This window comes from Ursus arctos, unplaced genomic scaffold, assembly GCF_023065955.2.
Source record: "Ursus arctos isolate Adak ecotype North America unplaced genomic scaffold, UrsArc2.0 scaffold_34, whole genome shotgun sequence".
In the NCBI taxonomy this organism is placed as follows: Eukaryota; Metazoa; Chordata; class Mammalia; order Carnivora; family Ursidae; genus Ursus; species Ursus arctos.
Window position 1 is genome coordinate 2,404,460 of NW_026623030.1, and position 13,619 is coordinate 2,418,078.

The 13,619-nt window shown below is 54.0% G+C and overlaps 1 protein-coding gene across 3 annotated transcripts in view; it reads right to left on the reverse strand.

Moving 5' to 3' along the window:
* CABIN1 (calcineurin binding protein 1) overlaps positions 1–13,619 on the reverse strand; it is a 151,405-nt gene that overhangs the window by 74,327 nt on the left and 63,459 nt on the right. For 2 of the 3 annotated variants that reach the window (XM_026487907.4, XM_057305903.1), the window contains exons 24-26: positions 11,951–12,211; positions 8,753–8,904; positions 6,478–6,656 (exon numbers count right to left, since the gene is read on the reverse strand). In XM_026487907.4, coding sequence (XP_026343692.1) covers positions 6,478–6,656; positions 8,753–8,904; positions 11,951–12,211 — 592 coding nt within the window. The remainder of the gene's footprint in view (positions 1–6,477; positions 6,657–8,752; positions 8,905–11,950; positions 12,212–13,619) is intronic. The other variant, XM_044379954.3, reaches the window with a different exon arrangement.

Consider the following 13,619-nt stretch of genomic DNA (forward strand, 5'->3'; position numbering starts at 1 on the left):
CAGGCTGGACAGGCTGGACAGGCTGGCTCTGCTCTTCTTCAGAATGTTCTTTTAAAAGTCTGCCCACACGAAACCTGTTCGCGCTAATTAATATTTGTGGCAAAATTATAAATATTTCATTCTCTTACTGTTAATCACTGGAACATTTCACATCTGCCTCTGGGCCACCCCAGCCCCTCCCTGGAATCCTTAGAGGGATGTTCATCTGCCAGCCAACTGCTGATGACACCTCCACTTCTGAGGTGGGACCTGCAGGGCCAACTGCAAAGGAATGGCAGCTGGGGACGCAGAGGAAAAGGGATCAGGTTTGGTGACAGAAAGGCTGTCCATTCCACTGAGTGTGAGAGCAGACTATTCTGACGATTTTTTGGTTCAGGTTTGACTCAGTTCAAATCCCTCGAACATTCTCAGGATTTCCAGGCCAACCTAAAAGAACTCTTTGCTTACAAAGTTTCCTGGTACATTCTCTTCACCTGCTCCAGCAGTTAAGACTAGAAACAGCTCACAACCATTTATTCCATCAGCTCAGTTTGATGAAAGTCTGAGGGAAAAGGCATGGTTGTACCATCAACATCCGCAGCAACTCTGACTAATGAACTCTGAAAAGATCACAAATGCTCTGCCAAGTAGAAAGCAAAAGGTTTCTAAGAACAGTAAACTTGGGTGGAAGCAATATTTTGACAAATCTCTCAGCTGGACTAACTCTGCCCCAGTGGGTCCCCGCTGACCATCACAAAAGAACACATCCAGCGGAAGCCAGGCTAGCTGTGTGGGAGGGGCGCCCTCTGGCAGACCGAGGAGCCTGGACAGATGCCCAAGAGAAGAGAGATACCAGATACATGAGGACCCCTGAAAAAAGAGGCAGATGCACAGAGGCAGCCGGTGGGCATAAGAGTATCACTGTGGCCAGTGCTCAGACAGCAGCGCCACCCCTCTGGGCCCCTGATGCTCAGAGCTGGGAGAAGACTTGGCCTCGTGTGCACTGCTCACCGTATGACCCTCACCATACATCACTCTGTCACACTGTGCCTCGAGCAAAGAGTCCTTGTGCCCCTATCTCGGACCCAGCTGGTTTCTCAAGCTCTCTCTCTGTAAGGTCTCTCTTCTTCCCACCCCAATCACCTCACTATCCAAATGCAGTAGGGGTCTCCAACCTCTATGTCTTTGCTCCCACTGCCCCTCACCTGAAATGGCCCTCCAGGCCTCTCTGAAGGGCTACCTCTTCCAGAAGTCCTCCCAAAACACTAGGCCCCACAGCCAGCTCATGGCACTCCCTCCTGGCACCAACCACTGCCCCAGGACACCACCTAGGCACACACAGATCCAACCAGGCAGCACGGATCAGGGTGCCCTCCTCCTGGCTTTCGTCATGGGGCCCCCTTCCATGCCCAGCACACAGCAGGCACTCAACATATGCCATGACCAGCTTCAGCCCGGAGAGGCTTCTTGGAAGGTAAGAATGGAGAAAAGAACAAAGGTGGCTGGCTCTGCCCTCTAACAGCCTCCCTCCCTGCCCGAACATCAGTCCCCACTTTGCGGGGGCACATGCAGGGCCACCTAAGCTCCACTACGAGCCTCTCCCACGTTGAAAACGTCTGTTCAAGGAATGTAGCTTGCCCCCCATGAGCTGACTTCTCCCTCGCCCTGGGAAGGGAGGCTGGCAAGGACGGATGCCACACACAGCGCCCCCTGGCCCAAGCCCGGACACCATGGACTGCACACACAGGGCCCACCTCAGAACATCTTGGCTACTGTGCACAATGTGCATTTTTACACACTTGTCCTTGTGAGGATAGCTTTGTATCTTTTTAAAGCCAGAAAGAGCAAAGCAATGGAAATACAGGACTAAGTCACCTGCCAGGTGGACGAGCGGTGGGAGGAGACCACCACTGCATCTGGCCAGAACTGAGAACATGGGCTGTGGGCAGAAGCCAAGCACATCAAACACACACTCTCCAAGTCACAGGACCAGCAGATGTGGAGGAGCTCCTGGTCACAGGGGGAGCAGGGAGCCGGACTGAGGACGAAGCATGCGGTCTGCGCTGTCCCCTGAAGCGAGCCGTGACAGTGCAAGCAGAAAGACAAAGCCTGGAGAACAGAGTGTGGTCAGGGTTAGGGGCAGCACGGGCAATATTGGTGGAGGCAGTGTAGGTGAGCAGGCGAGGATGAGCACAGATGGGACACGACACAAACGGTGACAACATGGCAGGTGAGGACAGATGGTCACATGGGAGCTTGCATAGGGCACCCTGGGCTCCCATATGGCCCACACCCTACAGCCTGGGGCTTAGGGCAGGCTCTGTTCGTGCTGTAAGTAGGGCCAGATGGGCGTCCTGCAAAACTGAACACCAGCCTCCATGGCTCCCACTCTTCTCCCAGCTTGTTCTCTCTTCCTACCCTTCACAGTAAACACTGACACACCCCCAGACCTTTGCTAAGCTTTGGCTTCTCAGGAAGGCCTCTCACCCACCAAGGCCAGGCCAGGTCTCTTGGGGGTGGTTTGAGTTGCACCCTGACCCTTAGCTGATTCACAGCTTCACACTTGCCTTCCCCAAGCACCTGCAGCAAGAACCAGGATCATTCCATGCACCAGCGCGATGCTGATGGGCCTTGGATGGGCACGGCCATGGGCTGGCTGAAGAACCCCACAGAAGGCTCAGCCTCAGACTGACCACAGGGCAAGGCCTCTGCTCTCTGAGGCTGATTGTGGCTCCGAGATTCTCAGGTGACATTGAGCATGGCAGGCAGACAGCAAGGGTCTTGGCAGTCCAACAGAGCCACTATGTACACATCCCGAAGGCTGGCTGAGCTGGGCGAAGTATGGACCAAGGCGTCCTGTGACAACCCTGCTTCCTAGGCCCTGCTACTGACAAACCTCCAACAAGCTAAGCAGGGAAATGCACACAGATCCAGTCTCCATCAGGTCAACTGGGACCTTCCCAGTGTTAGTCTTCTCTGGCCTGGGATGGAAGGAAACTTAGATCCCAGCTCTCCCTTGGCTCCACACCAGCTAGGCGGGCAGCCCTGGATGAGCACCCAATTGCCCTCAGCCTGGCTTCCTCCCAGGAAACCGGACACATGTCCAAACCTGCAGGGCAGCTGTGAGAATGGGACTCCAGAAACCTCTCCCGGAGCCTAGCCCAGAGCAAGCACACACTGCTATGTGGTGGAGCCCAGTTACTCACACACACGCTCACATACTCCATGTCAGGCAAGGGTACAGAATTTTTTCAGAAATCTCATTATGCTATATTTGAACATGTATAAACAGCAATCACTGGGAGCCCCTTGAGGGTCACAATGTACTCCCTATGTGATTTCCTTTTCCTGGTCAGGAAGTGTTAACACTAAGGATTTCAGGACTTTGGACAAGTCCCAAGATGGAAGGGAGAAATTAGGCAGCCAGGAGGGAGTGGTCAGGCAGGGTTGCCGTAGTGGCAGCCATGACTTAATTCATCCTCTTTCTCAGTCTCTCTCTCAGCTTGGCCAAAGGGCCCCTCTTCAGGTCAGCTGTGGGCACCCTCCCAGCCGACCTGCAAAGGGCTGGCTTTCAAACCTGACCGTGGTAGAGTCTCAGAGCAACACAAGGGCCAGTACCAAGGGTTTTTAGCCAGAGCTGTACAGGCTGTAGGAAGCTTCCGACACTAGTGCAGGATGGCACAAGGGTGCAGGTGGGGCCAGTCCAGAGAGCAAATCTGGGTCCTACTGAGAAGCCATTATCAAATGTCGAGTATCTCCATAAAACGTGAAGCTATTTTTCTCAATCTCTTTTAAAAATGTACCCCAAATAAGAACTGACCCCAGCTAACTTCTGATTTTGAAGCATAGGTATACAAAAGTAGAAGGGCAGCTCGAAGGCAGGGTATCCTAACTGTACCCAAGGGAAGTCCTAATACCTGGCTCCCTGTCTAGCTGGTAACAAGTTAGCCTCTGACAGGCTGCAGGGTGCAAGAGACTTGGGCCCAGAAAGCCGGAGGCCCAGGCCTACTCAGAGACTATTGCTTCCAAGGACACCACTTGCCCCTCTTCTGAGGCCACACCACTGGCCTGAGAGACAGGGTGCAAACCATGTGCGGTGCTGCATGGCTCTTGTGCCAACTCCAATGACCGGGGGATGACTGCGTCTAGGATGTGGCTGCAATGTGTGTGCACCTTCCTTTAATACCCATGAGAAAAACATTATTCCCATTCTCCAGGTGAGGAAACAGGCTCAGAGCGAAGTCCCTCACCCAAGGTGGCCAAGCAAGGTAGCAGTGGGGCTGGGACTGAAATGCAGATCTCCCTGACTCCAAGGCCTGCTCTGCCCTGGCCTCCCTGTCTGGCCTTGAGTGGGTCCCTGAACTGCTTCTCTTGGCTGGTACCAGGGCTAGAAGCTCCCATCAGCCTTCCTGTAGAAGGGCTTGGCCATGGCCTAGAGTGAGCACTAATGCCCTGTCCTCCCACAAGGGAGGCTGGTCTCAGGCTGAGGCGTTGTATGGAAAGTGTGAGGCTACACGTTCTCCCAGGGTAGTTAGCCAGCCCCAGCTGGGTCACAGGAGGCAGGAACAGAGGTGGGCAGTGCAGGCCTTGAGGCTACCAGTATATTCCCTGACACAAGCAATCTGCTGCTTCTGCCACAGCCAGGGCCTTTCCCTACGAGCTGGTATAAGAGCTAAAAGGGCCACTTTAACATTCTAAGATCATGGCTATTTTAGGGCCCGAACATTTTCCTGTTGCAGACACTGCTTTCTTTCTGAGGTGAGGAGGGCAGGAGTTCTGAAAGCACTATGCAGCCAGGCCTGTGTGGAGCACAGCATGGCCAGTCCAGAGCTTCCTGGCACACCGGGCTGGGACTGGGTAAAGGTAGACCATGAATGGTTCCACATCATTGACAGAAATAACTTTGAAAAAAAATTTTTTTTACAATCACTGAAAAATGTACAATCATTGAAATTATATTTGAGCCCATATGTATGGTTCCCTCTGCAAACTTCCAGGGCAAATAACCAGTATGCTGGCACTCAGGACATGTCACACCAGTGCCTGCCCCCAACACTCTGCTTCCCTACAGCTCCACATGCATGGGGCAGCTGGGCAACACTGCCTGGCGTCATCATGGTCCCTTCCTGCCTCCCTTCCTCTCTGCTCCCGGGGGTGTGCCCACACCAGGGGAGCCACTTTCAGCTCTAGGGGCTACCCAAGCTCGGCTCGAACCTGCAGGGCTGGAAGGGGTGCCGGCCACAGACCTGTGGACAGCCACGAAAGGCGTTCCTCTCTCACAAAATCTGGCATGATGTTAAATCCTCACAGGACGTCCTGGCAGAAACTAATTTGCAGAGCAGATTGATAAAAAGGTTGGGAACAGGGAGGTTCTCCTGTTGGACTTGGGCTAAGTACGAAGGGGAAGGGCTTGCTTCAGGACATGTGCAGGACTGAATCGGTCCTCTAGGGTGCAAGGAGGTGGCGCAGTCAGTCATGCAGCAGCACACACTCAGCTCCACAACCTGTCTCTCCACACATTCCCCGCAGGCCAAACAGAATCCAGGAGGGCCAAGTCTCCTCTCCTCTCAGACCACCAAATCCCTGCCCAGAGGGCTCCCTCATGCCGGCTTCCTTCAGTGCTTCTCTAAACCAGCCCTTACACCCCTTTCACTCACAACACCACATGCTCTGGGAACCCACACGATGGGTGAAGGATGTCCCACACCCTGGGGAAGGCAGAGCAAGGCCTGTTTCCCCACAGCCTGATGCGATCATCAACTTCCGAGCGAGGCCTGCGTGTCTGCTGGCATTGTCACTGACTCCCCAGAGCTCCACTTTAATGCCCTCTCAGTCCATGGATTTGGCTCATTCCAGCAAAGCCTTTATCACAGCTTATTGCTGTAAAGGTGAGGAGAACATGAAGAAATCAAGCTATGAGGTCAGCATGCGAGCCTCCTAATGTTAGTAAGAAATGTGGTTCAAAGGTCGCCACCTGCCCTATCCCATGTAGGGACGGCCTCGTACACGGTCCCAGCTGACTCTCCCCACTCCCCTATCTGGACTCCCAGGGGTGACAGACTCAGCCTTCCCACGGCTGTCAGAAGGATGTGCCATAATACTACAGGCACGATGCCAGCACCACTGGGCTGACTGCATGGAGGCCACTCCAGGCAGCCTACAGACCCCGAAAGCGAGTCCACAGGGTCTTCCGAGTGCCCCTAACACCCGCATTCTTCAGGTGGGAAGATATAGGCTCATAGACGCAAGACACCTTAGCCTGCCCTGCCCCTTCCCAGCCCCCAGGTGGGCTAACTGGCAGGTGGCGGCCCTGAGCGTGTTTTGGAAGCACAGAATCACCGTGAGGCCATGAGGTTAATGAACAGCCGCAACATTGCCCGTGTCACCCCAGACCCAGCACCCCCCCTCACCAAAACAAAGCGAATCATCACCCGAAGCACCCTCCCCCGTGATTGGCGTGCCGCCCTGGGCTGGCAGTAGGGAGAACAGGGACTGTACCGTCCGGCGTCGCCTGCTGGTGGGGTTTTTTACATTTGACGTAATCGTGGTCAATCGGAGTAGCTGTGTAAGGTGGGGATGTCAGACCTGGGCCAGAGGAGGAGGGGAGGGAGGCTCCGGGGCCCGGCAGTGTCCCAGCTGAAGAGTGGGAGTCCTCGTCCACCAGGCAGGCCTTCTCTCTGCGGGAAGATGGTTGGGGTGCAGGTCAGAATCTCTACATCCCACCGAAATGGGACATGTGCTGGTCTGAAACAGTGCCCTTCTTGACTGCTGGACCCCATGCCACCTTCAAGGGCCTCCTCTGCCCTCCTAGGGCCCACTGCTCCCACACACCTCAGATGACTTGCCCCTCTGGCTGGTGGTCCAAGGTGCTGAAGGAGCTGCCCCCATGGCACCCACTTGGGCTCTGGCCCCCAACTGGCCACTGTCCAACTGTCTCAGGCCCCAGGCCCCAGGAGACTGCAGGAGAGGGGACAAGCCCTTCCTCAGAAGCACCTACCCCAGGTCCCCTCCATGCCAAGTCAGCACACCCTTCCATGTGATGCCCGAGGCCTGACAGATTTAATCCCCAACAAGATGCAGACAGAGAAAACATCTGGATTTACTGCAAGCTCCCATGTGTATAAGGATATCTGCTACAACACTGTTGAGCAAAAAAGTTCGAAATACCTGAAATGTTCCATCAAAATGGCTACAGAAAACATGATGCACCCATGCTATGGAATAATACATAGCCACAGACTGCTGATAGCCACTAGAAAGAATGGAGTGGATGGACCCCTTGTCAGGGGAGAAGTAAACTCTAGAATAGCAGCTTCAGTAGTTCGTTTTTATAAAATAAAAGAAACTCTATAATTGTACATGTAAATGTAAGTGTGTGTAAATGCACAGATAATTATTTGAGAAAATAAAGTATGAACAGTGGCTAATTCTGGGGAGGAGAAGGAATTTGTCACATTTTAGCCTATCTGTTTATACATTGCCAGAATTTTCCATAACTAGAATACATTCATGTATTATTTGTATAATTTAATAATTTTTTAAAAGATTTTATTTATTTATTTGAGAGAGAGAGAAATGAGTGCGGGGAGGGCAGAGAGAGAAGCAGAAGCAGACTCCCCCCGTTGAGCAGGGAGACTGACACGGAGCTCGATCCTGGGACTCTGGGATCATGACCCGAGCCAAAGGCAGACGCTTACTGACTAAGCCACCCAGACGCCCCTATAATTTAATAATTTTTTTTTAAAGATTGATTTATTTGAGAGAGAGAGGAAGAGCAAGCATGCACAAGAGTGAGGGGGAGGGGCAGAGAGAGAGGGAGAAAATTCCAAGCAGACTCCCCGCTGAGTGTCCCATGACCCTGAGATCATGACCTAAGCCGAAATCAAATTGGATGTTTAACTGACTGAGGTAGCCAGCCACCCCAGTAATTTTTTTTTTAAAGAGTTACGATCAATAAAAGACAACATCATTGTACTTGGGGGCCCTCTGTGACTAAAAAGTACACACCTATAATTTCTAGGGCACACCGCATCCACCTGGGTGACCTGTCAAGAGCATGCCCATCTCTCCCATAAGACAATGGGCCTCAAGGACAGAGACTGGGCACAGGTCTCTCTGGCACTAAGCTGAGCCCTGCACAGTGCCCAGCCAGGCAGGGGCACAGCGGTGAGGCAAGCTGGGACGAAGCTCCAAGATGTGGACACTGGGGTAAAAGAAGTCTGGGACACAATCAAGGGGAGGCCCAAGGGTCCTCTCCAGCCCAGTGAGGGAACCACACCAAGGCCCTAGCTTCCCCATACTCTCGGGCACCACAGGAAGAGCCTCCAGTGCCCCTCTCTGCTTCTTGGGAGAACAGGCAGCACACAGGCCCTAACAAGGCCCCTACTCTTGGGAAAGGCCATGGAAAAGGACCCAGGAATAAGAACCTGTAACGTGAGAACTGCTTTCCTGCAGTGTTCTGCATAGGGCAGAGCTGTGCTGCCATGCAGGGAAGGAGAGGGAAGGAGCTGGCTTCTCCCTAGGACCTGCCCCTGAGGCTGGGGTGGCACCGGGCATGGCTCCAGCGTGATGTGACCTGGTGTTACACACTCAGCCTCTCCTTCTCAGTTTCAACAGAAATAACTCAGTCTAGCAACCAGGAGTCTCCAGATAAGTTCCAGGGGCTCAATGAGCTCTGATTTACTCAGCAGCAACCCCCTGAATGCCACTTTGCTATAAATGAGCCAACAGGGTACCTATGGGATAAGTTGCAGGGTGAAAGCGTGCTACTCACTTCTCTGAAGCTTTGGGCGTATTCTTCTCCTCGCCCCTGGCAAAGGGTCCTTCTGCAGCCTCCTTCATGAAGTTGACCAGGACCTCTGCACTGACCCCAGAGTCGGGCTTCCCCAGGAGCTTTAAGATGGAAGCGTGGAGCCGGAAATACACCTAAGAGAATGATACTCGGGTGTGAGCAGCCCTCCCAGTTGCTAAGGTTCATTCCACAGGTCAGTCGGCCACATTGGAAAAGAGCCCCTAACCAAGGAGACGGGCCACCACACACTGCCCTTTTTCATTCACTTTTAAACCAGCCAACCTATACGTCATTCAAAGCAAGCTCTGACAATTAAAATGGACACGAACTCTCAGCGTTCCAGCTTCAATGTTCAGCCTGTAACACAGGCAAGTGGTGGTAAGACAATGAGAGTAACAACCCTCAGCCCCTCTCACTGGGCACCTCCTCCTACCACAGCCCCTGCCACCCTCTGTGGGACCCTCTCCCGGCACCCATAAAAAAGGAGCCTCCGTGCCGCGGACTCCCCGAAGTGAGGAACAGCTGACTTCTGTTTGTGTGCCCACAGCAGGGCTAGCCAAGTACTGAAGGCCTGGAGAAGCTTGCCCCACGGGGGCAGGACGGGTAGGAGGTACGCTGCACCATTCAGGGCCCGGGCTTTTCTTCATTTCCTTGAGTCCTCACCACAATTCTCCGTTTACAAATGTGTGAGGCAAGTTGCCCAAGCCCCACAGCCAGCAAAGCCCAGGGCCAGGTTAAACTCCGGTCCACCCTGCCCTCTACCGCTCCCGAGTGAACACCGCACCGCACACAGGCACCTCCACGGTGACTTGGCCTGACTTTCACACCCACATGTGGGTGCAATGGGGGCTCCCGCCTGTGGCACAGACTCCCACAGATGGCACAAAGGATGTCATGAAGACGGGGAGCCCCTGTGGCTGCGGACCCCGGTTAACCAGCCTCCCCTCGCCCAGAGGTGGTTCTCAAGAAAAGTTGCCAAGGACCCACCCAGGTGAGATGCCAGCTGGTCCGCCCAGGCAGCACTCTCAGGGAGGCATCCTGGACAGAGATGCCCGCTCCCAAAGCCCCTCCACCTCTAGCCCGCCTGCGGCCCCCGGAGTAATGAGCCCACCTAGTCCATTTTCAGCCACAGAAAACCTCGGAGGCCCCCACACACACGTGCAGGTGGCTCTGCCTGGAGGAACGCAGAGTGTTCAACTGGCAAAACTTAACCAAGTGGCAAGTTCAGTATTTGGACTGAAGGTTCAACAGCAAAGGTGAATTTTCACCAGGGCAGGGTTAAAGTCTTAAGAGAAATGTCATTTTTAAAGCAGCTGAGTGCTCGTTCTCCTGTGAGCCGGCATGGTGTGCTGGGCCTCAGTTCCTCACCGGGAAGTCCCAGGCCCCACAGGGATACCATCCTGCCTGCTCATCGGTTCCATCAGGCAGCAGCAGAAACCAAAAGTCAAAGAAACACCATGGACAAAAACAGAGTTGTCGTTTTCCCGAGGGCGGGACTACTTCCCTGCACACGGGTTCGGTGCTACCAGAGGTGCTGCATGGGGGCCTGGGCTCAGGAAAGCGGCCCCAACCACCCTTTCCTTCTGCTGCTGACTTAGGGTAAGTCGCACCAGCTCGCTGGGCCTCAGTGTTCTCAGCCCCAAAGTGGACATCCCTCCAGGGACAGGCCCGTGAGCCTGAAGAGAAAGCATGAAAGAGCTACGATGGGAAGGACATGGGACCTGGGGCCAGGAATGACGGCAACCTGGAAGCTGCCGAAGACGCGCTCAATACAAAACTGCGCTTCCGCGTTTCACCACGAACCCTCTGCACGTGGCCCCCAGGCGGCTGCGGCCAACCACTTGGCGTGAACCATTTTTCAAAGGCAAATTTATAAAAATGAGACTTTTTTGCTTGCTCACACAATTAGCAAATATTAAAAAGAGGGAAAACGTGGTTGAGGGAAAACAGACATGCTCATAGATTAGTATAACCTTTCAGAGCAACGAGACGCTGTGGATGCAACATGAAATGACCCTTGGAAATAACCCCGTAAGTGCTCCCTGAAAGGCATGCAAGGCCAGGCCCTGTCTGCACCCTGTCGAAGAAGAAGTGGAGAAGAAGTCCAAACCCATGACGAAGGGATTGGACAAATAAGTGGATGTCTGGCCAGACTAGAAGGCGCAAGGGCAGGGAAGGAAGCCCACAATGCCTTGCACTGCACTGGTCTGTGGAAAATGCCAGTTGCAAAATGATAAGAAAATGTTACTATGTATCTATACGTTAACAGGGGGAAAGATCAAGAACGATAAGGACATGCCCAAACTGTGAACAGGGATTATTGGGTTGGGGGGCTAGGATCACTAGGGACTTTAGTTTTTCATTTTAAACACTTCTGAATGTTTGATTCTTATATATTTTATAACCATGAATATGTGTTAATTTTATAATCAGAAAAAAAAAAAAAAAGGCAGACAAGGCATAATAAGCAAGCAGATTCTGGCCCAAACTCCAAAAAGCTTGCCGGGCACAGAGAACCAGCAGGGGCTGGGCACACAGCCTCAGAAAGGGCAAAGCTAACGTGCTCAGGAAGCAGCAAGGCCTGGGCCAGGCCAAGCAGATGTGGACCCTCACCCGAGCACTCGGTTTCCTCCCTACAAAAGGTGCTGCCCGCAGTCTCCCAGCCTGCCTCCCAGGGCTGCCCTGAGCATCGAGGAGAGCACGGTGTGAAGTCCTCCAGAAATCATAAAGCAAATCCAAGTAGTAAACAACTGCTCTTCCCGTGAGGAGCAGTGCAAGACCCCAAGTCCGGGGCCAAGAGAACAGGCCCTGTCCTGCCAAGCTGGGTGGTCTGGGCACAGCCTGTGCCCTCACCAGGAACAAGGGCACCAGGAGATGCTGTGCCACATCGATATCATCACCGAGTCAGGTTCCGGCAACCTGCACGTGCTAAGGAGGAGAGGCGATTTTCTTCTGGGAGAGACACACAAAACACTCACTCTCCCAGAAAGGATGGTAAGCACCCCTTAGAAGAGAGAGGAAAGGCTGCTTTAATGTCATTGCACACAGAGCTGCGGAACACAGAGAAGTTTCCAACAGGTTGCACAGAAGTCACTGGGACCTCATGCCCCATCCCCAGGGAGACAAGGAGACTGGCCCACCCCTGCCCTGCTTCCCCGCCCGAGGCCGGCACGGTGTCACCTCCAGGGCCTCCATGGCCAGCTCAGGTGGGTTGTGGTAGTGGATCTTCTTGGGGTAGCGGGCAGCTTCCTCGTGCAGGTAGTGGCCGGCCTGTCTGTAGTGCAGCAGGTAAACAGCAGGCGGCTGCTGCTGCTTCTCGGCGACCTTGCCCAGCATGTAGTGGATGAGCCACTCCTCCTCATCACCGTCGCCCTCGCAGCGGGCCGCAGACGTGAAACAGTGCCTGGCTGTCTCCAGCATGCTGTCGCGCCGGCCCTCCATCTGGAATGAGAGCACGAAACCAGGCTGGGCTAGGCCCGGGGCCTGAGCCTGCACAGGACCATGCCTTACCCTGCAGGAAGGCCTGCTGCCTTCTTTGCAAACTTATAATCTTCTCAGCAACCCAGACACACAGAAGTGTCATCACCATTTCATAGCTGGGGACACTGAGTGTGGAGAGGCCATGGGACCCGTCCGAAGCACACCTCAAGTAAGGCACAGAGCTGGGCTGAAACCCACGTCTCCTCACGTCAGCTCCAGTGTCCTTTCTCTTACCGCCCCTGCAGTATCTGCACTACACAGTTCAGGGGTTTACGAAGTACCTCCTGATGCCCTTCTAAAGGTCCCAATTGTGACCCTCACTACGGCTGCAGTGAGGTCCTCTGCCTGGGAGGGGGAGACAGCATTAGGCCAGGCTGCCAGGAGAACTGGGCCAACAGCAGCTCTGCTGTGTCGGTCTGAGCATGCCAAGAGCCAGCACCAATGTTCTGAGCCCCCACTGCAGACGATGAGCACTTCATTCTCTCCCCCGCTCACTAGGGTGGGAAAGCAGAGCTGGAGAGGGTGTGCACCCAACACCCAGCAACACAGCACTGAAGAGGATAATGCACCCCTGAGGTAACACAAGACTTCCCATCGTGTCCTCTGCACCCTTCCAGAGGGACCCGGGGTGCTTACAAAACGGCAGATTCCTGAGCCCCACCCAAGACCCATTGCCTTGGAGCTGTGCCTCCAGCCACCTCTCACATATTGAAGGGTGGAAACAGCTCAGACAGAGGATCAGCTTCTAAGATGCTTTCTAACTCCGAGGATCACTTCTCCCAGTCCCTGTATAAGGGCTATGGGCCAGCACCTAGGTGCGATCTACATGGAATATTAGCCATCACATGCGTGCGTCCCTTCATCCCAGAGCTCCTGGGCTAGGAGCTGGAATGAAGACTGCCTGTGTGGGGCCAGAGGGGCAGCTGTTCCCAGAACCCCAGGTCTCTGGGCCCTCATCTCCATGGCCCTAGCTCCACAGCAGGGAAGCTGCGACCTCTTCTAGTCTTGTCTCGGGGACCAGACGAAGGGAGAGGCTATAGGTACTAAGCTCTGGCGAGAGCGCTGTCTGCCGCCTATGAGAGGAGTGCCTGTGCCCCACTGCGCACAGGAAGGCTGCCCTACGGACGTTTGTCCAGCAGACGCTAAGCTATGTGACTCTCCTGTAGCAACGGCCCTCGGGCTGGCACAAAGAACCCCACCGCTCCATCAAACACTTCTTTTGATGTTTTGATGTTTTGATGTGAAATTACCATCATCCATCAAGACACCGTCAGTGGGTGAGATACGACAGAAAGAATCACAGTGTAGAGGCAGGACACAGCACAAGCCAAGTGACTCCATCATACCCCTCCAAAATGAGATTCTGTGG